The sequence below is a fragment of the Bacillus rossius genome, chromosome 6 (genome assembly GCF_032445375.1).
Source record: "Bacillus rossius redtenbacheri isolate Brsri chromosome 6, Brsri_v3, whole genome shotgun sequence".
Taxonomy (NCBI): Eukaryota; Metazoa; Arthropoda; class Insecta; order Phasmatodea; family Bacillidae; genus Bacillus; species Bacillus rossius.
This window is the reverse complement of record NC_086334.1, coordinates 1,359,294-1,384,421: the sequence shown is the minus strand read 5'-3', so window position 1 is coordinate 1,384,421 and position 25,128 is coordinate 1,359,294. Positions and strand designations below refer to the sequence as shown.

Sequence of the window (25,128 nt, the reverse complement as noted above, 5' to 3'; positions counted from 1 at the left end):
TAAGGCCCCACCTACCGGGGCACACACAGAGCAACTCCCACACAGAAAAACTCCAGGTACGTGAAGAATTCCAAAGTCTTCGAGGCGTGTGGGTGGAGACATTTCATTCCTTCGGACGATTTATTTCCCAGGTGTTTGAACACGCTGGGACACCGTATATCTCGAGCAGAGCTGTCACCTCAAGAGTGTGTGTCTCGCCAATAGCCTACAGTTCTCACGGGTGCAAGCCATAACCACAACCCGAACAATTACGAAGTTAACCGAAAGAAATGGTAATTTTACGTGAGGTTATGTTAGGTTCGATCAGTGTAATAAATAATATTTATTTAATTTTTTTCTGGAGGATAGGTTAAGTTAAGTTATCGTAACTAAAATGAAAGTTTTTTTTAGGTTAAGTTAGCGTTATTTACAATACTCCATATCCTTGCAATACGGCGTTTGTCCACGAGCGCTCGGCAATCTCCGGAGGAACTCGGAACTGTTCGCCCCCGTGTCACGTGACAATGCGGTCGGCGAAGGCCCCCCAGAAAGGGAAGCCTTCATTTCACAGACGAGGGAGCCACACCCGAAGTTCCCCAAAGGTTGCAAATAACTTTTTAATATGTAGCTATCCAGGGCTAGGAAACCTTTAACATCATTTCACAGTATCTTTAATGCAGCTGTCCTAACCAAATCAACCATCCACAGTGTTTTAAAGTATTTATAATGTAGCTAACCTAACCTAATTGACCATTAGATATCATGAGTTGTCCAAAATAAAAATAAAAAACCGAAGATGCACGATCGGGCGTTTGGCTCTCTCGTCTGTGAAATTAAGACTCCCCCCCCCCCCCCAGAAACGCCGAACATCTCCTCCGGAATGGCCTCCATCGAACATGAATGCGTCCTCGCGCGCCAGTTGACCAGCTAAACCTGGAGCGACGACGGAATAAGCCTGACCTCTGACCTCTGACCTGTGACCCCCGACGCGACACCCGACCTCTTTGTTCGCCTCGCGAGCCCCGGGGTCACGGAACAACGAAAAACATTATTTTTAATATAATTGCTGTTACATTTGTGACAGCGGCTGTTCTCTGTGCGGAACGAAGGTACGCAAGTTGAAAAGCCGAGCTCTGCGCATTTAGTTAAATCGCCAGGGGCACTAGACTTCAGTGGTTTTGAGCGACGCATCAGGCGCTAATGATATCGCCATCTTTTATTGTATGTCAGTGTTCTTCATGAACACCATCCGAGTTAGCATGGATCGACGGCATGTTTTCTTCAAGCTTTCCGTTAATTCGCGTAAATTCGCGTACATTTTCAACAATGTGGTAGGTCGTTACTCAACAGCGACAATACTATGCCTACGTGAAGTAGTTGTGAAAAAAAAATGTTTTGCGTGGGTCACGCATTGCTTACAAATTCTTGCTCTTGGTAAACAAAGCCACCATTTAGGTTTATTTGCAATGTTATTTGATTACACTATTTCATGCACTTATGCGTAGATATTTATACGTTAGACGCACCAAAGTTAAATTTACGAAAATGTTTCTTCCCAAGTTTTACTGTTCCTCACTGTATTGCCCGAATTTGTTTTGTATGTTTTTACTTTTCTTGTTGCAAATGTTTCTTCGTTGTCAGCCCACTGAGTTCGCCTGTGCTGTAATTGTGTGCGACTCAGTTCCTTCCACGAAGTTCTCTGTCTCGGCATTTCTAGCTAGTTCCCTGTCATTTCTCATCTTTATTTTCATATTTGTTCTCCCCTGTTGTGGTTGTTCTGTGACAACAAACAATGGAGTATGAACATGAAATAATTTTTAAACGCATGTTTAATATTTAAAAAAATTAAAAGCGAGTTTTTCAGTACTTGCCAGTGATGTGTAACATCTAACCTCGGTAAGGACCAAGTCCGTGTGATCTCATATTGCAAATACACTTACAATACGAAACTCTGACACGTAATTTATCGTGGGATTCGTCAAAATAATTCCGAATGTGATAAATATACTAAAATTGTGTTTTCAACTACATTTCTTGTCAAGAATCACACGTAGTTTCCGCGCTCACCGCTAGAATTCGCTGTTGACTATTGAATAATTTCATTAGCACACCCGAAATTTTAAACTATATAATGAAACTACTCCGATAAAACAAAAAAAATACTAAACTCAGACGTTAGACCTGTTTTTTTGACCAGCTATTTTGTTAAAATACTGCCCATCTTGTCAAAATTCATTAAAAGGTTGATACTTTGGCTTTGCGAACTTTGGTTCGCGCCATCCGCTACAGATGGCAGCACTGTGGTTACATATTTCCGTTCCATCCTGCCAAATGCCGTGCTCCGAGAGCTGAGATGCTGCCTTGTATCGGCCTGCTCCGGGCTGGAAGCAGTCGGCTCGCCCCGCACTGCTAACAAGCCACGACGCCGCGACTGAAGCGACAGCGGCTCCAGTTGACCGCGCGCGTTATTTGCTGTCGCTGAAGCAAAGGGAACCTGACTGGGGCCAATCAGCGGCCAGCCACGGTAATCAACTGCTCGCTGATTACTTTTTTGATTACACAGACGTAAATCATCTGTACACAGAAAATAAACCTGTACTTTTTCAAAAGTTTGTTTTGGAAACCTGTTGCCAAGAAATAGTTTGTAGTACCACAATAAAGATATTGTTATTTTTGTACAACACGGCTATTTTTTTGTATATATTAAACACGTGTTTCGAGATAAGACTGAGGATTTCTTACTAAAATTGGCGCATAATTTTATATTTGTATTGATGTTTCATTCCAGCATCATTTTTTTAATCATGAAAAAGATAATTGAATGTTCAATTATTTGACTTTATTTTGTTTTACCGTGCTTTTTAATATTCGCAGTTAACCTTAGAAAGTTATTCAGGGAACGGTTTACAGATGTCTTCAACTATTGGAGGTACTGGGACAACACAAGGAATAAATGTCTGGGTAAGATCCCGAACCCAGAGTTACCGCGGACACTATTGTGTTGTGATGCGGTTGTTTTCATGTAGATGTAAAAATACACAAGTATCTGTCATGTCGCATGAATGCATCTGTCCCATTTTCAAAACCCCCCGTGACCTCGTGTGAGTCCCAGCCGGGGCAGTGCTCAGTGCACGAGTCGCTTCCTGCAGTGGGCTCCGTCACTGCTCGAGGTTTCTTTTCACTGGCATTGCTGTTGTTCCGCTCGCTTCCCTGTTGCTTTATCATTACTTGCACGCTTGCATCCTGCGCTTCGTCTCACATTTTATCAACGGATATTTTCTTTAGATTAGATACTTATAATGGTAGTAAGAAGACCCGCAAAGTGTGCATAACCGTAATTACTTGCGTTACCTGTTACAGCTTGGTAAATATCTAGTTACAACATGTGTGATCCATCAACAAAAAAGACCGCTATCGGAATAAACTTACAATAAAATCCTTTTTTAATGGTAATAACAAGAATATAAAATAAGTAACTGAGGCGGAGTTCAGGATTTCTGCAGACAGGGAAAATCGGGGCAACAGTAAATTCTTAGAGGACTGAAAATATTTTTTCAAAACTTTAAAAAAAATACACAGGAATTGACAATATCTTAGTTGCAAGACAGCATCAGTAATTATCCATAGTATGTAGTAACCAATGTCTTAAAATTGGTTTTATTTTAATAATAAATTATTGTGCTGTTAAAAATCCGGGTCTAATCGAACGTAATGGATAGCTCTACAAACCAAAGTGTATTATTCCAACCACTATGTATGAATCGTTTTAAAGTTAAAATAAAACAAATATATTAATTTTATTCATCAGACTAGCAGTGTTGGTAGCGTGGTGTTGAAAATGATTACAGTGCAGAATGTACATTGTGCAGGCAAGTTCTTCAATTATGAAAGTTAGTTATTAAGTGTTTGGATGTTGTTTCGAGTAAGGTATATGTTACTTTATTGTGGGAGAGGTGGATTTAAGGTGTTTTAGACATACGCTACTGCTGATTTCACTGTATGTCAAAAGAAAAGCCAATAACAGAGAAGAAATATAAATGTGCAAACACGCAGAAAACAAGCAAACTGCAGGTGAAGTCAAAAAATTAAAAACATAGCATGAAAAATTCCGTAGAAGTAATTAGTCAAATAGCAGCAATATCCATAAGCATGCCATCTATCATGAACGATATGCGCTGACGTGACAGCTGTCACCTTGAAGGTAGGCAATTTCTGATCACGGCGCCTGTGAGCTAGGCAACACTCAGTGCAGTTAGCCAACATCACAGCTTCACGCCGCGCCGTGCAGAGTTGGTTGGACACAGTGTCGCAAAGAGTCGCTGGCTGTTTGAAAGTTGGTCACGTGACTTTTCCTACCGTTTTCCGAGAGTCTTAAGCGCCATTTCAGCTTTATAATTACAATAGGGAGTTGTAAGGCGTCCGTTGAAAAATGATGAATATAACAAACACCTTAACTTCATATACATGATATATATATTTAAAATTCAATATATTTTAATATTGCGTTTCTTTATATTATATAGGCCAAATCATTGTTTACATTTTATAAACTTTCGCGCAGTGAAAGAATAACACTTTTAAATAAATTTATTGACAATTTCTTTTGTTTTCATAATAAATGTAAATTATCAAAAGAAGCAGTGGGCATAGATTAGTTTTCTACTGTTTTGAAATTTTAAGCCATAAGGTTGGTGACGTCGTTAGACAATCGTGCTTTATAAATGATAGTGATTTCCTTGCGTTGATTGTGTGGTGTGTTGTATTCCTTGCGTGGCTTTTAAACACTGTTGTTGCATTTTTTATGTTATGATTATTCATGTATGACAGTTTATGTAGGTACTCTACTGTGCATGCAATGCATTTTATTTATTTATTTTTTTGTGGTGAATCTTGGGGTGATGGCTGAGCACAACCTGTCATTTTGTAACTGGACTTAAATGTGGAAGTTCTCTCTTTTATTATGCTGATACATTTTCGTATTTCTGCTAATGATTTTCGTAAATTACTGTTTTAACATCTTTGTAATGAAATGTTTCAGGATATTAGGGCCCATTTATTTAAGTTTCTTGCATGTGGGATTTAGCCGTGACCAAAATTACACATACATATGATCTCTGACATTTCGGATGACTTTAGAGTTGCCATCTTTAGAGTAGCATTAAACAGTTATTGTAATGGAAAACAATTGAACTTGAAATTACTGTTAAGAGTAGCAGATACGTCTGGCAGCAGATACGAGAGGCGTGGCCTAGTGCTCGGGGAACGCTGCGAGGGGGTGGAGGGGTGGAGGGGAGGGGAGGGTGTTGGCGGCCACGCCCTCTCGGAAGGGACAAAGCCATGAACACGTGATCTCATCGACTGTCCCGGCGGCAGTGTCTCAGCCCTCGGCTTGAGCTGCCTGGCCCTCGAGCCCTTCAGGGCCTGTGTCAGGGTCCCCCCCGAGGGACACACTTCACTCGCGGGGTGTTGACCCCCCCCCCCCCCTTCCGGGCACACCCGGTGCTCCGGGAGAAACCGCGTGGCATCTGAGCGGGGTCTGCTTGCGACAAGCATTTTAAAATAATACGCTGTGGGCTGATGAATGGTGTGTTTTCGGAGTGAAAGAGTAAAAAGGACTCAAACGCGTGTTTTTTTTAGAGATATTTTAATTCATTAGAATAAAGTTATAAAATAAAGAGAGCAATGGGTTTTGTTTGTGATGTAAATCTGAAGCATTACCAAAATGTATATTTTATTTTGAAAATATGTATACAACTTTGGCCGAACAATCCCAACATGACCAGTTGCACAAGTCTAGTTTCAAGACAGGGGAGTTAGTCGTGGCTACAATAATCCCCGCGCAAGCGACCCTCTGCGTGGCTGACCCCAGGAGCACCAGGAGTACATACCTCGGTCTGGGTCGCCCCTGGCCCACACGTGACTGGCAGGCCTCCCGTGCAGACTTACCTGCCAGGCCGCACAGCAGCGCCGCCACAGCTCCCTGGTGGCAGAGAGACATACTTCCTGCCTCGACCCCTCCCCGCTCTGCGCCTGCAACACGACCGGCCAACATGGCGTCAGCCCTCAACCAGCGGAGACTGTCCTTGCCAACACAACAACCACTCCCTAGCCGCGCGGACACAAGAACAACATCCGGGAGCAACCAATGAACTCAATGTGCCGACTTGATGGTGAATATAAGCATGGCGCTACGAAATACCACAAGTCATCAATCATCTCCAGAGGCTTGAAATATCATCAAGGTCAACGACCTGTTGTTGGACCCCAGTCTTTTTTTGCCGTGAATCAGGTCGCCTATCCGCTGCTGCCTTGTGAGACGTCTCTACTGGGTTAGCTTGAGCCAGTGACTCGATACTTCTTGCGTTGCGAGTTTCACATTGGTCCAGGATAAACACTGAGCCCGTGGCAGATGCAACTCAAAAGGATGAGTATTTTCATTTTACCTGCTCACGAAATTAGCTCGCGAATTTTGCCGAACTGCATCCGTCACTGGAGACTTGTGAACTTCGCCTTGTGTTCTGGCACCAGGGTACACTGACCCATCATTCCTGCGTGTGACCAGGGCGGAGTAATACTTTGATTGAATGCTGTCACTTTGCACTTTCTACGACTCAGTAACACTTTTTTGATTTGAAATTTAGTTATTAGCTTCCAGTACGATAGGGCGTGTCAATAACCCACGAACCAATAACATATATCAACCCTTTTTTTTAATTAAACGAAACATTAGTCCATCTGGAAAAAAGAATCTCTAAAACAGTGAAATAATTTATTTTTTATCTGTCCAGTACTTTTTTAGTTTACTTTTTACAACAAAAAACACTTTCTCTTTGTAATATAATTATCTATAATAATACTATAGTGATATTTAGCGTGAAAACATTTTTTAGTTATACTTATAAAAAAATATATTAAACATATTAAAAACAATGAGATAATTTTTACGATGCGAGCGTGCCTTGCACCGAAATTTTTCACAAAAGAAAAAAATGGTGCTTTCAAATAAAAATTATATATGTGCTTTTAAATCTTATACATTAGTGATTGATATTGAATACTAGTCTATATAATTTAAAAAAAAAAAAAATATATATATATATATATATATACTGAGAATATCAATGATAGAAATTGTATTTTTAAACTTTGACCATTTTATTTATATAATTGAGTAGTGTTCCCGTATGAATATTAATTTGCATTATAAATAATAAATTATTGCATTATTAATAAATAATTAAAATTAACAAATTAGAATAAACATGTACCATGTTTATAGGTTTTTATTATTAATAAAAAAATTCTCGATTATTTTACTAAATTTAATATTTAATTGTATACACATGTTTATATTAATATTTAGTATTGAGTATTTATGTGATTTTTTTTTTTGTAAATTTCTAAGTAGTTCAGTGTCTTGAATCAAAAAAGGAAGTGTAACTTGTAACAAGCGTACATAAGTACACGCACCCATTTTTTCTTCTTCAAATTTCCACCAATCTAGCAGCTCCGCCTACAGTTCACTAGGCTCAATACAGTTGCCATTCAAGAGCGTGATGGAGAAAAATTGAAAGTTCAAAAAGAGAAAAAACTTCATTTTAGTTTAAACAGGCTGTACTTCATCGCATTTCAACATTTCACTTTACGCTGCTTTAAATGTTGTAAGTCTTGGTGTTTTAACCTTTCCCGCTTCGACGGCGAGCTCGGCGGTGTTTGCTCGAATAGTAAAGGTTAATTCATTCCGCGCGCGTCTCCCAGGGCGCGCCGCGAGACTGCTCCAGCAAGAGCACTAGCGAGACCACTAGCAAGAGCACTAGCAAGAGCAAGAGCGGCGACCTGCCCCCGAGAGACGCTGCCCACACGACACCGACACTCGACACGTCACGACACACCGACGATTCTGCACCGACACACGCTACACTCCACTGTTCTACACCGTCATTTTATTTACGTGACAATGTCTAATAAATCGATGAACGCCGGCTGCACGCACGAAAAAGTGTCCCGTTACGCACATTGTTCCGTTACGCTGTGTTTCGTTACGCTGTCGGCGAGTGCAGTAATAATAGGTTATGTTACAATTGACTAAAAAATTATGGTGATTCATATAATTGATGATAGATATCTGATTATAGTTTATTTATATGAAAACTTGTTCGTAATTATATTTAAGCTTTATAGCTAAACGCCAGTTTTTAAAATTAATTACAAGTCATCTACACGTGAACTGTTTCGTCGACTGTTTATAAAGTGAAGTGAAAAGTTAATGTGGTTTTCATTGCTTATTACAACAACAATATCGACAATAAAGGTTAATTATTCTTGCATTTAAAAAAACTGATTTCTAATATTATTTCAAGTATTTATTATTTTATTATTAAAATTAAAATCATTCAATTTTATTCATAAAAGTATGAAATCATTTCATCAATGTTTTGTTATGACGTTGTCACGTTAAACTATTGTCCGCAAACCGACTTTACAGACAACCAATTTTTTTTTGTAAATGAAACAGAAATATTCATGTGGCATTATGGATGTTTATACATTTACACGAAAAACAACTGCATCATTACAAACTAGTGTTCGCAGTAATACTGGGTTCGGATCCTTACCCGGGCATTTATGCTTTGTGCTGTCCCAGTACCTAAAAACAGTTTAAGTTATTAGTAAACCATAACCTAAATAGCTTTTCATTAATAAGCATAATATAACCGCGTTTACTTGTCAGTGTATTGTGAATCAGCGTAGTGGGTAAAGATTTCACTGAAGAAGACTTTTAGAACGCTTGACGCTTGTTTATAAAATTTAAGAAAATATTACAGTATTTTCAAGCGACTGGTGTCAAGTGACTATAGTATTTCTGTCGCGCTCACAAAACGCAGTACTTTCAGTGCGTTGGCGGGGTGCGGGTGAAACCTTTTAAACGCGAGGTTGCAAATCACATCGTTCCGTGTTGCCATTTATTCCACATCCACGCCGGGTTAATTTATAGGCATACGTACTCATTTATGTGTGCTTATCTACCTTTCGTTTCCATAAGAATATTTCATTTAATTGTTATGTTTATTGTTTTTGTATGTGTTTTTGGACGTTTATGATGTTTGGACTTTAATTATTATGTAACGTTACTTGGTTTAGATGGCCAAATGGTAATGATGTATGATAACATCTAATTACATCTTACAGAACCATATTTGGTTTTAAATAAAACATAGATTAATTCCATCTGAATTAATGAAGCTTTGTAATAGTGAAAGAAATATTTTAAAATCGGTGGTCCGCCAGCAAACACACGCGCGCTTTTCTCATGTGTGAATGTACATTTATTGATTTGCTTGCCGCGTGCCCCTGCGCGTTTAGGCACTGCGCCGCACACGCAAGGTATGCGGGCGTGCGTGCCTTCCCCTGGAGAGGTAGCCTGTTGCACACTCGCCTCCCAACCTAACCCCAGAAGGGTCTTAGATCGAAGCCAGTGCGCCTGGTCGTGCTGGGATTAGCCATGAGTGGTGTGCTCTGTGAGGGGATTCGCCTGCCATGGCTGACTTCCTTAACTTGAATACTGATAAGCGCAATGTTAAGTTGTGTCCAGGTAACAACCCTGCAGGAGCAGACTGGCTCCAGATGAAGAGCTGGGGGCTGGAGGCAGTTGGACGTCTGCCGTCGACGCTGCCTCCTCGGTTGACGGGGCTCCCGGGAATAATGGCCGCCGTGTGACCCCGACGTGGACAGCTGGCGGCGGTAGATAGAAGACAGGACTGCCTCTGTCCTTCAGCACAAGTCCGCGACCCTTATCGGATCTCCGTGCACTTGTTACGTTCGGGATAAGGTTGGCGCTTTTCTTTGTTACAGTCCTGCATTTGTTATCTCGCCTCTCCACAAGTATTCTTACACTCGGGTAAACTTCACGACGTGTTTCTTCGCCACCGTGTCACATCATTATATAAATTTGTGAGAAAAACAACCACATATTTTTTTTTTCTTTACGATATAGATTTACATAATTTTTGATAGGTTCATAAACGTAATATAATTAATTTATTTTCTGCATATTGGTAGGTACTGTTCAAAAATATATTTTTTTTGTTCCACTCAGTTTGTAGAATGAAGCATGAGTCATACCTAACTCGCATATGTTAAGTGAGCCGTTAGGTGGTGAAGAGAGACAAAATATATGTTTTATTTTGTTATGTTTGTACAAAAAAAGTTCAAAAAATTTGTTTCTGTGAAAGTATAACTCGTTAGAAATTTTTCCTGTTTTGAGGAAAATTTTGCGGTATATTAGTGAAAAAAATTTCCCAAAATACTTTTCCGGCCAAATGCTGTTTCAACACTGAGAAAAATGAGCAGAACAAAAAAACTACAGCAGGACAGTTCTCAACTACTTTTACAAGTAACCAAACATCAATACCGTATACAGACTATTCTAAACTATAATACATAACAGTTACATTTGAGATGCAGGAATAAATATAATGTGGTACTTCAAACCAATCTTATTTACTGTATCTGTTTGAACGGTATTTTCGTTCCTATATTTATGTTTTTTTTTCTCAGTGAACGTGTACAAATAAAATAATATCTTCACATCTCGCCCAGAGCTACGTCAGTGCAGCGTTCAAAGTAATTTTTTTTTTGTATGCATCTCCTGCTGTGTTCAACTCTCTGTAGTCGGGCTGTATCCCCCCCCCCCCCCCTGTTCAGAAGCTGGTAGAAGGAGGAAAGTCCCGGTAACCTGATCGTTTCTCCGAGCGCCGGACTGGAGCCGCGAGAGGGGTGGAGGGGGTAGTCTCTTACCGCCCCTCCCCCGCCTTCGCCCCTCGCAGCAGGCGGAGATCCTGGCGGCTGCTACCCCCTGGACGCTACTGCAGCGCGGCCGAGTGGGTCCACTCGCTAGGCGGAGCACGTTCTTCATTTGGGGGGGGGGGGGGGGGAGGGACAGGCAGCGGTGTCAAAATTATGTTTTAAGAATTTCCACGCACAATGAGCGCGTTTCAAATGCTCTTTGCCTTTTAAAATATTCATAAATTATTATTATAATCCTCTTGGGCCCTAACAAGAGCTTACACTACAGTACGCAGAATTTTATTTGGAGGATGTCTGGGGGAGGGATGTTGTAGAACCTCTTTGTCTGTTGTTTGCTTTCAAACAATTTATTTTTGTTGGTAGAAATGTATTTTTTTTCTTAGGATTTCAAACACCCCCCCCCCCCTCCTTGCGCACGCCCCTTGGTCCTAATTACGTTCATTATTTGCCATTTATGCTCTTGATAGGAGCTCAGATCAGATTTTCGAAATAAATACCAATTTGTATAGTATACATATAATGTGCATCTCTTGCACCAAAATGTTTGCCCATAAAATAATTTTTAACTCTTGTATAATTTTGTTAACCATGTCTTGTCCAGAAGGACAGTTCTCCTCAGCTATAATCCCTGCCCAGGGGCATGACTGCGGCTGTTCCATTACAACTGGTTTTGATTAAATAATAAGTATTGGTTAGCAACAGATTATGTTTATCAACTGTATGTTGCGTGGTAACCCATGCTATTTCTGCATGAACCAAATGATAATCTTTAACCCAAGAACCTTTTACCAATTCCTAGACTAATCGAAGCATTTAAAAAAAAACATGCTGGCCAATTATGGATCTGAGGCGTAATTCTCAATTCACCTCCTCACGCCCAAATATCCGTGGAAACGGGCTTTTGCATTGTTGATTCTTTCTGCGTCTCCATTGAAACGGCCATTCCATCGGTTGCTTGCAATTCGGGTTGGAGTTGTCGGTTATTTAATATTTCTACTCAATTTTTTGACATTGTTTTGTTTGCTATGAAAAAATCAGTTCCCGAGGGAGCATAAAAGTAGAATGAAATATATTCCATAGCCATGAAGTGTAGAATGTAGGTACACCTGACCCATATGTAACAGACTGTAAGGGTTTCCGCGGACAGCTCGACGACGCGGGGCGGGGGGGGGGGGGGTGGCAGTGTCAGACTGTGCACCCCTGGTGTCGGCGCCTGCCCTATCTCCCCGGGTCTCCTCCCTGGCTGCTGACCCGGGTACACACGGGGTTGTTTGCCGTCTCTCCTCGCAGACATCACAGCGCGCTGGGGGACACCCCCCCCCCCTTGTCTGCCCCCAGCCACCGGCTACCCGCCGAGCAAACACCGCCAGGAGCAACTGTATTACACTCGGGATCACGGGCGTATACCCCCGCCCCTTGCCTGTGCTTGCTCGATCGTCACTGTGGAACGGGGGGTTGATAACCGTGAAAAACATTCAAAACATTAAAAACCTTTCCGTATATTTTTAATATATATATTTTTTATTTTTGGCATGAACATAGGCCAACATGTGGGCAGCATACAACCTGCAAGCGCCCTTCCCACAGATCACGTGAGTCGGTTAAATCTCTCGCCCCCTCCCCTCTGGTCCTATACTGCAGATTAGTTTGTATACATTTTTTTCAAATGTATTTAGATAATTATGTAAGTTTATGTTTTCGTACGTGTAATTTATTAGTATTATAAATTATTACATTTTTATTTAATAAATAATTGAAATTCATAAAGTATAATAAACATTTAGGTTTAAAATGATTTCATTATTAATTAAAATTTATCTCGATTATTTTACTAAATCACATATTTAATTTATACAGGTGTTTATATTAATATTAAATACTAAGTATTTATTTAATTTTTTATTTGATTGAATTTATTTTTATATATTTATATTTTACCAACCGTATGTATAACATCAATCCAGTTATTTTATATTATTTTTATTTATTATTTTCATAAAAATGTATTATTTATTTGCATAGTTTTTTATTACTCCCATAAGTATAACTTCTAACCCGCGTTCATAAGTACACGCATCCATTTTAGTGTGTTTTTTTTTTTTTTTTTTTTTTTACTTACTGTACCTGGAACCTAGACTTAATGGTATTTGCCTGATGAGGGATCGATCCAAAGACGGTATCCATGAAGTCTTCTAAATACCAGCTGTGGTACCCGTCGTTGACAAGCTGGATTTCAGTTTCGTCGCAAAGGTTTTCTGATGAACTCGATGTTAGAGTTTCATACATTCATGAAGGTGATAGATAGTGACTAAAATGAAAGTTTGGCTATATTAGATCAGCTGCATTAGTAGTGCGTGAAATCGTTATTAAAGTGTTAAAAATTCTTGCAAAAATTTGTTCTTTTTTTTTTAATTTCGAGAGGGTGTATTTTCACGTGTCTAGGTGGTCGTCGCTAAAACGAAAGGTTGGTCAGTGTAGTCAAGGTTGTTGAGATGAATGAGCTCTCCTGCTGTGGGGGGGGGGGGGCAAGGGAGGGGGAGGAGGGTGTGTGTGAAGTGGGACTGTGTGTCGTCACGCAGCGGCGCTCTTGCGTCACGCAGCGGCGCTCTTGCGTCACGCAGCGGCGCGGGAACCGCTCTCACTCTCTCGTCCAGGCCACCACGAGGCACCTCCTGCTTTCTGGGTCGTCACTCGCCCTGGAGGCGCTGCGACCAGCCTTGCCGTGACTCTCGCGGACTTCGCAGTAGTAGTAGTAGTAGTAGTAGCAGTAGTGGCAGTAGTGGTGGTGGTAGTAGTAGTAGCAGTAGTAGTAGTAGTGGTGGTGGTAGTAGTAGTAGCAGTAGTAGTAGTAGCAGTAGTAGCAGTAGTAGTAGTAGTGGTGGTGGTAGTAGTAGCAGTAGTAGTAGTAGTGGTGGTGATAGTAGTAGCAGTAGTAGTAGTAGTGGTGGTGGTAGTAGTAGTAGCAGTAGTAGTAGTAGCAGTAGTAGCAGTAGTAGTAGTGGTGGTGGTAGTAGTAGCAGTAGTAGTAGTAGTGGTGGTGATAGTAGTAGTAGTAGTAGTAGTAGCAGTAGTAGTAGTGGTAGTGGTAGTAGTAGTAGTAGTAGTGGTAGTAGCAGTAGTAGTAGTAGTGGTAGTGGTAGTAGTAGTAGTAGTAGTAGTGGTGGTAGTAGCAGTAGTGGTGGTAGTAGCAGTAGTAGCAGTAGCAGTAGTGGCAGTAGTGGTAGTAGTAGTAGCAGTAGTAGCAGTAGCAGTAGTGGCAGTAGTAGCAGTAGTAGTAGTAGTAGTGGTGGTAGTAGTAGTAGTAGTAGTGGTAGTAGCAGTGGTGGTGGTGATAGTAGTAGTAGTAGTAGTAGTAGTAGTAGCAGCAGTAGTGGTGGTAGTAGCAGTAGTGGTGGTAGTAGTAGTAGTAGTAGTAGTAGCAGTAGTAGTAGCAGTAGTGGTGGTAGTAGTAGTAGCAGTAGTAGTAGCAGCAGTAGTGGTGGTAGTAGTAGTTGTAGTAGTAGTAGTGGTGGTAGTAGTATTGGTGGTGGTAGTAGTGGTAGTAGTAGTAGCAGTAGTAGTGGTGGTAGTAGTAGTGGTATAGTGGTAGTAGTTTATTTTTTGGGAGAGAGTTTAAAAATCTTCGAAAGACACCAATGAACGGGAATTTGAAGAATTAGGTGGAGTTGGTAGTGTGGGATTTTTACCCACTGAAAATAATCCTCTTTCTTCTAACCCTCGCCATGATCAGAGAGTGGCCAGACTGGCATTACTTCAGTCTGGCCCCTGATGCGCGCATTTGCGCTCAGCCTTTGTTGGCTCTTGACAGCTCTTCGCGTTTCTTCGTCTTAATGACTGTACGAGTAGTAATGGTAGTGGTAGTAGTGGTGGTTGTAGTGGTTGTACTAGTTGTAGTTGTAGTAGTTAATTATTAACTGGCCTAAACCTCAGAGACTGCGGCGTGCACGGGTCTGAACACAGCACTGGTGGCGCTGCGTAGCGGCCCTCTCACTTCATTCATAATTTATGAACTCTGATTCGCTCCGCAAGTGGTTTTAGAAACCGCCATAACACTTGAGGTCTTCATCTTCTTCATCACGTGACGCAACTCGTTTAGGCGTACACCTTTATCTTATTCAAACGAATCGTTAGCCTAACAAAGAGGGACAAAAAGTTTTCTCTTATATAGACAGGACAATCATAACCAACATAAGTTACTGAGGGCAGATCGTGTATTTTTTTTCAAAGGAAATTACTTGAATATTGTTTCGAACGCGTTTCACGGATTTTGTATTTCCGTGTTTATTTTACCCAACGGAATCCAACAGGTGTTATCGATGCTTTGCTAAGCCACGTGAAGCTATCCTGGCCTGAGAATTCATCTCAACAATTCATAAACTGAAAGGTTTTTCTTGAAACTAATCAGTATTTAATCTGTTATAATGTTTACGAAAACTTTATATTGTAAGGAAATAAATAGATCTAAATTTCGTTGGACGCAAAGTATAAAACTGAAACTCATTCATTGTGCCCCGTTCAATGACTAAGGTGTTTTAAGTACTTTTTTAGTAGGACGTGGATGGATTCTTTTTTCATAACTTACTTCTGAGCTGGTTATATTCAGTGTAGCAAGTGGTTGTCTTGTTAACAATCTTTCGTTTAGCCCTAAAGCTTAAAATGTTGAAGATGTTCACTAGTCTTTAACACAAACCATGCTTGTTGAGTTTAAATAACAATTAACTTGTTCGAAACTAATAATTTAAACATTGCGATATAGCAAGAAATCGATTTTTAAAAAAAATTTTCGATTTCTTTTTTTCAAATCTAGTGAATAAACACAGACCTGAAAGTGACATTCTTCCTCTTGTTTCGTCTTGTACACCCTTTTTAGACACATGCGTGATACTAGATTTTACAGTGTTCAATTATTAGTAGCCATGAATTATTTAGTAGTCGGAAAATTGTACATTTTGTTGTATATTCATTTAATTGTCATTTAAATATGTAATTTCTCGCTAAATCTTGCCAACTTGTATCTGTGCATATTCAGGCAGTAATGTTGAAAATGTGTTGAGTTTGACACAGATTTTTTTAAATTATTATTTTTTTTAGGGGCCACGGTGATTGGGTTGTTCTGCCATTCGCCTCCTGTCAATGCGACGATGGTTATATTCCTGGCAGGGAACGAACCCAGAATCTTCGTAAGTGGGAAACGTGACGGACGTTGCTGTGCTCATCGCTCCAGTTCTCCGCTAGCATCTCGTCGCCCCTCGCCCTGCCTGGACACGCGGAGCTCTGGTTCACACAGTCACAGTCACAGTCGCGTGTCGCGAGGGGCGGCGCAGTGCGACCCCTGATGTCCTCGTGTGTCACCTGCGCTGTCCACCCGGGAGGGGGAGGGGGGAGGGTAAAAGCGATTCTTGCTTAATATTTTACTAAGAGTCGAAATTCGCCTGCACGGAAAAAAAATTTATTTGTTGAGTTGAAGCATGAATACCCCAAGAAGCACCAGGACGCATCGAACAACCACATCACCATAGTGCATCGCATGTGGTTGTTCTGTTCGCTGCAGTGTTGAACTGTCGGAGCTCGGATTTAAAAACTCCTTTGATTTACGTCAAATAATAATATTCTAACGGCAATTAACTATTAAACCTTTTTAGGGGGAAAAAATTGAGTAAGATCTTATGTAAGAAGGGGTGGGGAGGGGGGCAATCAAAAATGGCTAAAATGTCGTTACGTATTTGATGAACGTCCCCCTGCATGAGCACACAGACCACGTGCACGACTGCGGAAGACTTCTGTGCGGTGTCTGTTTCCGTAGTTAGGTTTGAAACTCTGTCGTCAGCAGAGCGAGATGGTGCAGCAGAGGGGCAGAGTGGCAGAGTGGCAGAGTGGCAGAGGGGCAGAGTGGCAGAGGGGCAGAGTGACAGAGGGGCAGAGTGGCAGAGAGGCACGGTACCTGAGGTCGCCCGCCGACGGCGCTGTTCAGGCCGCGCGCGCCTCCATGTCGCAGGTCGCCCCAGAGAGACACACACCGCACCGCAGACACGCCGCCACTGACAACAGGTCGCTCCGGCCCGGGTTCCGCCGCCGCCCGCGCGCGGCGCCAGCTCCGCCCGCCGTGACGTCACGCCCCTGCTCCCCCCTCCCCTCCTTCCCAGCGACCTGCTTCCCCCACCGCGCGAGACCGTGTGTACCTGACGTCATCCTGGGCCGAGGCGAGCCAACACGGAGCAGCACTCCCTAGCTCTTCCCGGTGTCCCGGGTCGCCGAGGGTCAGGAGACCTAACATGCACATAAAGTTCTGCAATTCCCGATTACACCCGAACAATTCACCTTTGGCCAACTTCGGGATTTGTTTTATTTTTGCGCAGGAAAAATGAATTCAAGTATTAAAAGTGGTCGGTTAGGTTAGATACATTAAAACACTTTAAAACACTATGGACGGTTAGTTAGGTTAGTATAGCTACATTAAAATAAACAGAGAAATATAAACATTAATAAATAAACCCGAGGTTGGCCGAAGGTGAATTGTTCGGGTGTAATCGGGAATGGCATAACTTTATGTGCATCTTAGGCTTCCCCCGAGGGCCAGGCACAAAGGTCCTGAACTCCGAGAATCTTCACTCCTACTCCCCGAGCCAAGCAACGTAAGTACTCTGGAATTTTGTGAAATACATGAGGCAGATAGTCACAGAGTGAATTGCTTATAGCCTCTTAGCCGGACATAACACACACTCGCATCATATCAAGTGGTTTGAGGAGGTTTGAGGAAATGTACCATTTCATTTCTTTATACTATTTCCATTATACCATTTCGATATTTGCACCGCAGTATCCTAACTTTTAGCGAGAGGAAGTCGTTAGTCAGCTGTTTCGAGTGTCACTCCCTGCATTCTTGCCGATTGCGAGGAACTGTTTTGTAACGACGCACAGCTTCGCGACGAGATGTTCACGGGAGATCGATACAACTCGACAAAAGCTGGTTCTCGTAATCGACCCACGCAACGATATCCAGGAACACCACGCGCTTCTGTCTGACCACCAGCTATAACAAGCTATGGCCGAGGTTTACAATCCCCTCTAGCTTCTTCCTGCTCTTTCTTATATTTGCAATAAGTATTTTTTAATGTCGTTATTTCCTGACGAATAACAGACGTTCTGCAGTGTGTCAGCTGCATTCTCATTGGTCCACTCAATTGTGAATCTATCAGAGCCAGTGACGAGGAAAATTTTGTATAATTGTACAAACATGCAATTCCCCGTCATAGAAATCGTACACACGTACGGTGCGCAGAGCTTCAGGAAGAAAGCACACAAGATTTTTAAAAAATGCTGAATATATTCGAGTTGGGTCCGTTTACAAAAATCATTTTCAAATATGCTGAGGGCAGATGAGTAGTCCTGTTCCCGGGTTTGTGATTAAACTGCATCTTTAGAAGAGTGAAAAATGCTAAACCACGAGTTTTCAAATTAATTTTTATAAAGCACTCTTAGAGGACCCGCTTGTGCTTGCAAAACCGTGACTGTGAAACAGGGTTGATGAACGTAAATGTTAAAACTATGTTTTATAGAAAACTTTCTATATAATATCAATTTTTTCTGCTTATTGCTGGCATATAGGCCAACGTGTGGGCATTATGCAACACACAACCACCCATCCAGAGATGACATGTGTCGGTTACCCCCAAGCGCAAAAATAACCCCCCCCCCCCCCCTCGCCCTTTTTCCCTATCAGTTTGGAAGTGATTTGTGGAAAATTACATCAATTACAGTGTCCATAAAAATGGCATGTGAATATAATATTAATGTACCTCCTGTAGGAGATCAGCCCGGTCCCCACCCCACCAGTACCAGCTCCCGCTGGCGAAACACACCCTTTGCACAGCCTGCACGAGTCAAGGACTTAACTGTGCAGTCGGGACAAAAATAAGTGTCGTCCCTGTGTCCCCTGCATAGAGTGATCAGGAATAATTATCATTCAAATTTATTTAATATTAATTAATTTTAAGGCAAGAAACAAACAGTCGTCATTTTGACTCAAGTGCCTAAACAAATTTTGTAACTTAAGTCTTATTAGGCCTTTGGCTAACTGCTTTTCAATCAAATAATTTGTTCAATGATATCTTGAAGTATTTCGTATCTAAGTAGTATTTAAAACAGTTTGCCTTTTTTTTTTCTTCCATGTTTTCGCTAGCGATGACACTGTCTCCCTCACGCCACCCTCTTCTGACAGTTTTGACCAAGCCATGATCCAGGGCAGACATGCTGTCCGTGGAGAACCTACATCTGTGTGCTACCGATACATAACTCTAGTAACTATAATTTCATCAACCTATTTTTTTTTTCTCCCCACACATACCTGGGTCATTTTGTGGTGCCGGGCATATCCTGCCTGCCGTAAAATTCACCTCACTGCGTGACAATTTCACCGCGGGGTTGGACATCATACGGGACCGGCCGACTCCAACTTACAGAACTTATATTATTAATAAGCAGCGCATATACCTGCCGGCCTCAACCTAACTATTTGTGCTAAGCAACGTAGAGTCATAGCTCGAGCTGCAGAGCCCGGCCATGTGTTTATTTCAGTTTTAATAAATTTACTGGATTATCAACCTCCAATCACAAACCCCCCCCCCCCCCCCCCTAATATACTGCCGCAGGTAAATATCATAAAGTAATATAGAGTGCATAATAAATACATGCTGCAAATGCATATAATAATTTTCAGTTTTTGTTTAAAGTCTCTTAGCTAGGAACCAGCATACTAAGCTGACGAGGAGTGCATCACCAACTAGCTAGCCAGTTCCTCCACAGGGAAAATCACTGCCTACGAACCTAGTGAGCAACACTGTGGCAAACTACCCACACAACAACTTTTAGTCAAACATCATTAGCTAGCGTGGCACCATCCTAAACCATTAATATCTACAAACTCAAGCCAGCATTCACTAGGTTCGCCCCAAGTTTTGAACCAGAGACCGCGTGTTGACATTTGTTTTGGGGTCTATGGATCATGAAACGAAAAACTTTATAAAAAATTTCCGGAAGTCGTATCATGGTAACGGCTACAGTAGGTAGTATTTCTTTGAAATCTGCCTAAAACTGAAAGATGCCTTCTTGATTTATTTTATGTACCCATTACACGAACTGTGAGTGCATTACGCGATACATTGCTTTCACAGATTATCTGACAAACTATCCGACATGATGCCAGCTGCTGACTAACGAACCATAGACAACATAACATGCTCAGCCTTACCAACCGAGCTGACAGTACATAACAGTTTACTAAAGTTTTTAAGCCATAAAAAAAATTAAACTGTATAATATTGTAGATTTTGCTTTGTTAATACTGTACTGCAACTATGTGTACATTTCCAGCCCAGATTAATTTAATAATTTATTTTAATTTATATTTCTTCGTGCTGTATATATTTTTATCATTTGAAAACTCTTTGGATTTGTTAATGTATAGCTATGTAATTGAAGCTCTATGACTGAAACGAAGGTTTGAGAACTAGCAATTGCAAGGACCACTATAGGAACAATTGAACTTGTAATTGTTAATTGCTAATTTGACACCTTGTTTATTAATGTAAAATTTTATAACTAAATGTCTTTATTTTTAATGTAACGTAAGATTTTGTATTCCGCGCTATTGTTGCGCGCGGAATTGATGTATTTCATTTAAAAGATTTGTAACTATCATTAGTTCTCGGCCAATCAGGAGCCGTATCATAATGTGGCATGCATTGTTAAACTACTTAAATTAAGAAGGTTTTAAAAGGGAATGTAATGGCCTATCAATGAATGGACACGTATCTGACATCGTCGAAAACTATCTTGAAGAATAGCTATTTAGAAATAGGGATCCGCACAAAAGGATGAAAGAAACGGATTGTTTAAGTGTCATTGTATATTAATAGGGCTCTATCCAAAAGGATAAAGATTCTAGGAGTGCATAAATACGTGAGTAATATATGACTATTGCCGCCGACCGCCAATGCTCCTCTATGTCGCATAGACTGCTATGCCTCATCAACGTCTCGCAAAGGCGTGTGCACCGAACGCGCTCGTGCGCGCAGTAAAGTGTAGTTCGTGCGACGAGGCGAACGCCAGGCAACGAGTGCTACGTCGGCGGAAGGATCCGGCCGGGTGTGGCATATCCCTCCGCCGCACTACAGCAAATTATTTTATGCATATTTTTCCACAGGTTTTTATTAAACATTATTTTCATCAATTAATATTTCAGTCCTTTCAAAATCATGTTTCACTGTGCGCTTTGTCCCGAACCTGGCCGGTTCAATTTCCCGCAAAATTCACACGTTTCCGCGGGACGGCTGGCGGGGGAGGGGGGTCGCGCGCGGCGACACCGGCAGTGTCCTTCAGGAGCTCGAGGAGGTTGGCAGCCTTCTGGCGATGCGGAACCATCAACTCTTGCTTTCACCGACATGTAGTTTCAATAGTATTATCTCTTCTTAATCTTTTACGTACAGTTCCGCGGTCGGCCTCAATTTACCATGAGGTATTTCACTTAATTAAATCAGTGCTCCAAGATGAGTGTTCAACGTATTACGTAAGTACTGTGGAAAGTTTACGAGACGTTATGTCGGCGCTTCACGCCCCAACTTAGCTTACCGGCTAATTAGTTTTGGCCCACACGGGGCAGCCAGAAGGTGACATGTGCCACCGAACATACTAACGAATCAGTCTCTGGGACACGTCTAGGAATCACGCAGTCGCCGGAGACACGGGCCTACGTGCCACTAGCCCAGTATAATAAGTGTTGTGTAATAATGAAGTGTTTGTTCGTCAAGGTATAATTTGTCATGTTAGAGTTTATTTTGTAACCGCCGCATCGTGTGTAAAAGTACGTCCTTCACGCGCATTAAAATTGTGAACCGCCACTGAGGAAGTGGGCTGCGCGTGTGACTAGTCGATCTGGGACAACCGTTACGGCCAGAACGGGCAGCACTATGTATAGGGCTGTGGCGTAATAAATTCATCACATATCCTCCAGAAACTTTGTGTTCTTCTTCAGGTGTCCCGAGTGGCCATAACAGCTCGGGGGGCCCTACTGCGTTAACCCCTACCTCTAGCCACAAGGCCGAACCATCCCTGAGATCTCGAACCCAAACCAAAATCACGTAAAAATCATAGGAGGTAGCGAGGACGGCGTCACTATGTTTGTTACTCCATCTCATTAATACTGCCGTCACCCGACCTATGTGAAAGGCCCGGGGGGTACCTGACGGGCGCTACGGGCGTCGCGGTGCTCTTGTTGTCCGGAGGGGCGCCAGGCTAGCGGGCTGCTAGGCCGTTGGTGTTGGGTCGTGGGTACTCTGCCCCCGCGTGCCCCGCCAGGTACACGGCTTGAATCTACCCTGAATGGCTCTCCCTTGATTGTGAAGGCCACTCGGCCATGGGGAGGACGGGAGACTCCGGAAAATTAGTATACACGAGTTGGTGAGAATTACCTTTAATCTAGTCCCGCTACAAAACACTCTCACCAACACTTGGCGACGTCTAGCCGTTACACAATTAACACAGAAAAAACATAACACTACGCGACACTAATGGTTACCGCGGCAGTCTCGCGGGACGCGGGTCGATGCTCGCTGGAGACAGCCAGCGCCGAACATTAACGGGTGCAGTGGGGGCTCTATGAGCGGACTCCTAAATTCGGTGAAACACTTACGTGAGTGATACGATCTGCAGCGCGGTATCACGATGAAGACGGTCGGGATAGGCCCGGTTCCGTAAAATACGCGCCGAGTCGACGTGGGCAGCTATGAATTAATAAGAGGTTTAAATTTAAATATTTAGTACAGAATAAAATAATCGAAGAAAGAAAACTTGGATGCTGCCCACGGACACACGTCTGTTCCCGGCGCGGAGTGGTTCGAGACTGCCGGACATGGCCGCCTCGCAAGGAAGAGAAACTTTCTCTTCTTTGTGAGTCGGCGTCAAAAAACTTATATTAACTTAATTTGCTCTATTATAAGCTAAAAACACGTTCCAGGTGCTCAATTAAAAGGTAGCACCTGGTAATTGTGTGCTTAAGGCTTAACAACTGTTTTATAGTAGTATTTAATTATTTGAATTGTGGCATCAAGTTGGCGACTGTAAATTTATCAACATATTGTCTCACTGTGAGCTGTTTTAGTTGGATTTCTTCTAATCTGACACAATCATAGTCACGGGCATTTTAATTAAGGCCAGTGGCCGCGGTGATGTTAATGAGGTTTGTTTTCTATTGGGGTCACGCCCGGGGCGCTCGCCTGACTCAATCCGGCTGGGCAAGAGGCGCGCTCCGAAAACGGGATACGGTACTGGCGGTGCGGAGCACGGGCTTAAAGGCCATGGTCGGTACGACGTCAATACGAAACACGTATCACGCTCATAACGAATTTATTTTGTGGCCTAACTTCAAGAAAGACATTGAGAAACTTAAATATTGTAATATTAATTACGTGGATTTAATTTGACACTCGTACAACACACAACTTTAATTACCCAGTGGTCTGGGAGAGAGAGCATCAAAGCTCTACCGACTTAAACTATTTTGATCTAGCCGAGGTAAAAACATAATGTAAATCATCTCCAGTCATTTTTCCATATAAATTTTGAAAGCAATAATATTTTTCCTTTTGCTAAAAACCTGAGATAATTCTGGCTTTCATTAATAAATGATTAAAATTACCATTGTGTTTTGTAATATTATGACGCCGTCCCCGCTGCCTGTTCTGAAGTTATGTTAATTAAAATGCTATAATGGAAATTTTGGTCTCAAGGGCGGGGTTCCTGGCCTCATGGCTGCAGGCAGGGACGCGTCCACAAAGGGCCCCACAGGCTGTTATGGCCTCCCAGGATGCCGTATCAGTGAAATAAATACGTAACTTTGATTTTTTTATTCTGGTAGCACACGTTACAGAACGTTACACAAGGCACTGGCACGTGACTGGCCATATCGTCGTCAACCTTCACTCCGCCTACACGGCCCTTGAATGGCAGAACTGATTACGTCTCACGGTGTTCCGAGGACTGCTCCACTGAGGGGTGCAGGCTAACCTGAGCTATAGTGATGACAATTCATAGCGCGGCACGTCTGGTGCATAACACGTGATATTTCGTGATACAGGTACTACGTGAATCTGTTACTGTCTATGCGGATTAACAATTAATACTGACTTACACATGGACATGATGATGACGACACACACTAATCTAAACACGGCAATTAACACTGAATAATTTTGAGTACGTCCCGGACTCGAGGTGGGGACGGTCTCCATACGTCTAATGATCACGTTGACGCCAACCGCCGGTGCTCCCTCTGGTCCGCAAAGGTCGTTATGCCACAACAACACTGGCTCCGAAGTGCGACGAACACGCCCGAGCGTGATCTTCACAAAGTGTAAGAAAGTGCACCGCAACGAACGCCGCGACGACGACAGCGCCCGGCCGGGTGTGGCAATGCGCCTAATTAAACTCTTGATTATTTTGTTAATTAGAACAACCAAATTAATAACAATTTAAAAGAAGGGTTCATGTAAGGGTAATTATGTCTAATTGTCTTATAAGCATATGTCGTGTAATTTGTTTCTAAGTCCAAAACTGGTCGGGTCGGTTTTCCAGCGTTCCATGCGTTTAGGCGCGAGGCCACCGGGCGGTCTCGAGCAGTCTTCGTCGCGGGCTCTCAGGGGTCGGACGCTCCGCGAACGTCGGGCCAGCACTTCTAGTTTCTCATCAACATTTCAGCAATAGTGTAAGTTTCTACAAACCTTTCAATTAGCTCGGCGCCGACCCCACTTAAGTCGCACGATACTTCGTGCGACACTTAACTTAATATTTAATTCCCTTTAGGGATTTTTAACGTAATACGTAAGGCCATGTCCAGTTTAAGGACCGCGTAATATTGGCACGCAGTTTTCGGCTCCAGTAGCCCATTAATTGTTATCGTCGAGAATCTTGTGAAAGACTGAATAACTTTCATATTGTAACTTTCTTCATGTTTTAGTGTAATTGGCAAAGTGTGTTTTAAGTGACTATCTTGCCACACATTGAGACTTTACGCGTACGTCGCTCACTGACGTGATTGCATAACTTTTCGAGTCTGTAGTTTTGTCGCAGGCTAGGCTGCAAACCACCCTGATCACAGGGACTCCGCTACTCGTTAACTTTTCTGTATAATTTGTCGCGTCCACAATTCCGTGACTGTATGCTAAATCTTACTCAGAGACACGTAGCCACAGCTTCAGCCCGTCGATTCACTTTGCAACCTATCCTGGTCGCGCGTATTATTCGCCGGCGTTTACGTGTGTCACAGCGGTACGACAACGGACGCGGCCAGTA

At 42.3% G+C, this 25,128-nt stretch overlaps 1 protein-coding gene across 1 annotated transcript in view; it reads right to left on the bottom strand.

Annotated features, from left to right (window-relative positions):
* The window catches only part of LOC134532470 (uncharacterized), a 167,630-nt gene extending 150,805 nt beyond the window's left edge, over positions 1-16,825 (bottom strand). Inside the window, exons 1-2 of the mRNA XM_063368888.1 lie at positions 16,727-16,825; positions 5,926-6,009 (exon numbers count right to left, since the gene is read on the bottom strand). Of these exons, the coding sequence (XP_063224958.1) occupies positions 5,926-5,977 (52 nt within the window). The 5' untranslated portion in view covers positions 5,978-6,009; positions 16,727-16,825. The remainder of the gene's footprint in view (positions 1-5,925; positions 6,010-16,726) is intronic.
* Positions 16,826-25,128: the final 8,303 nt, after the last annotated feature.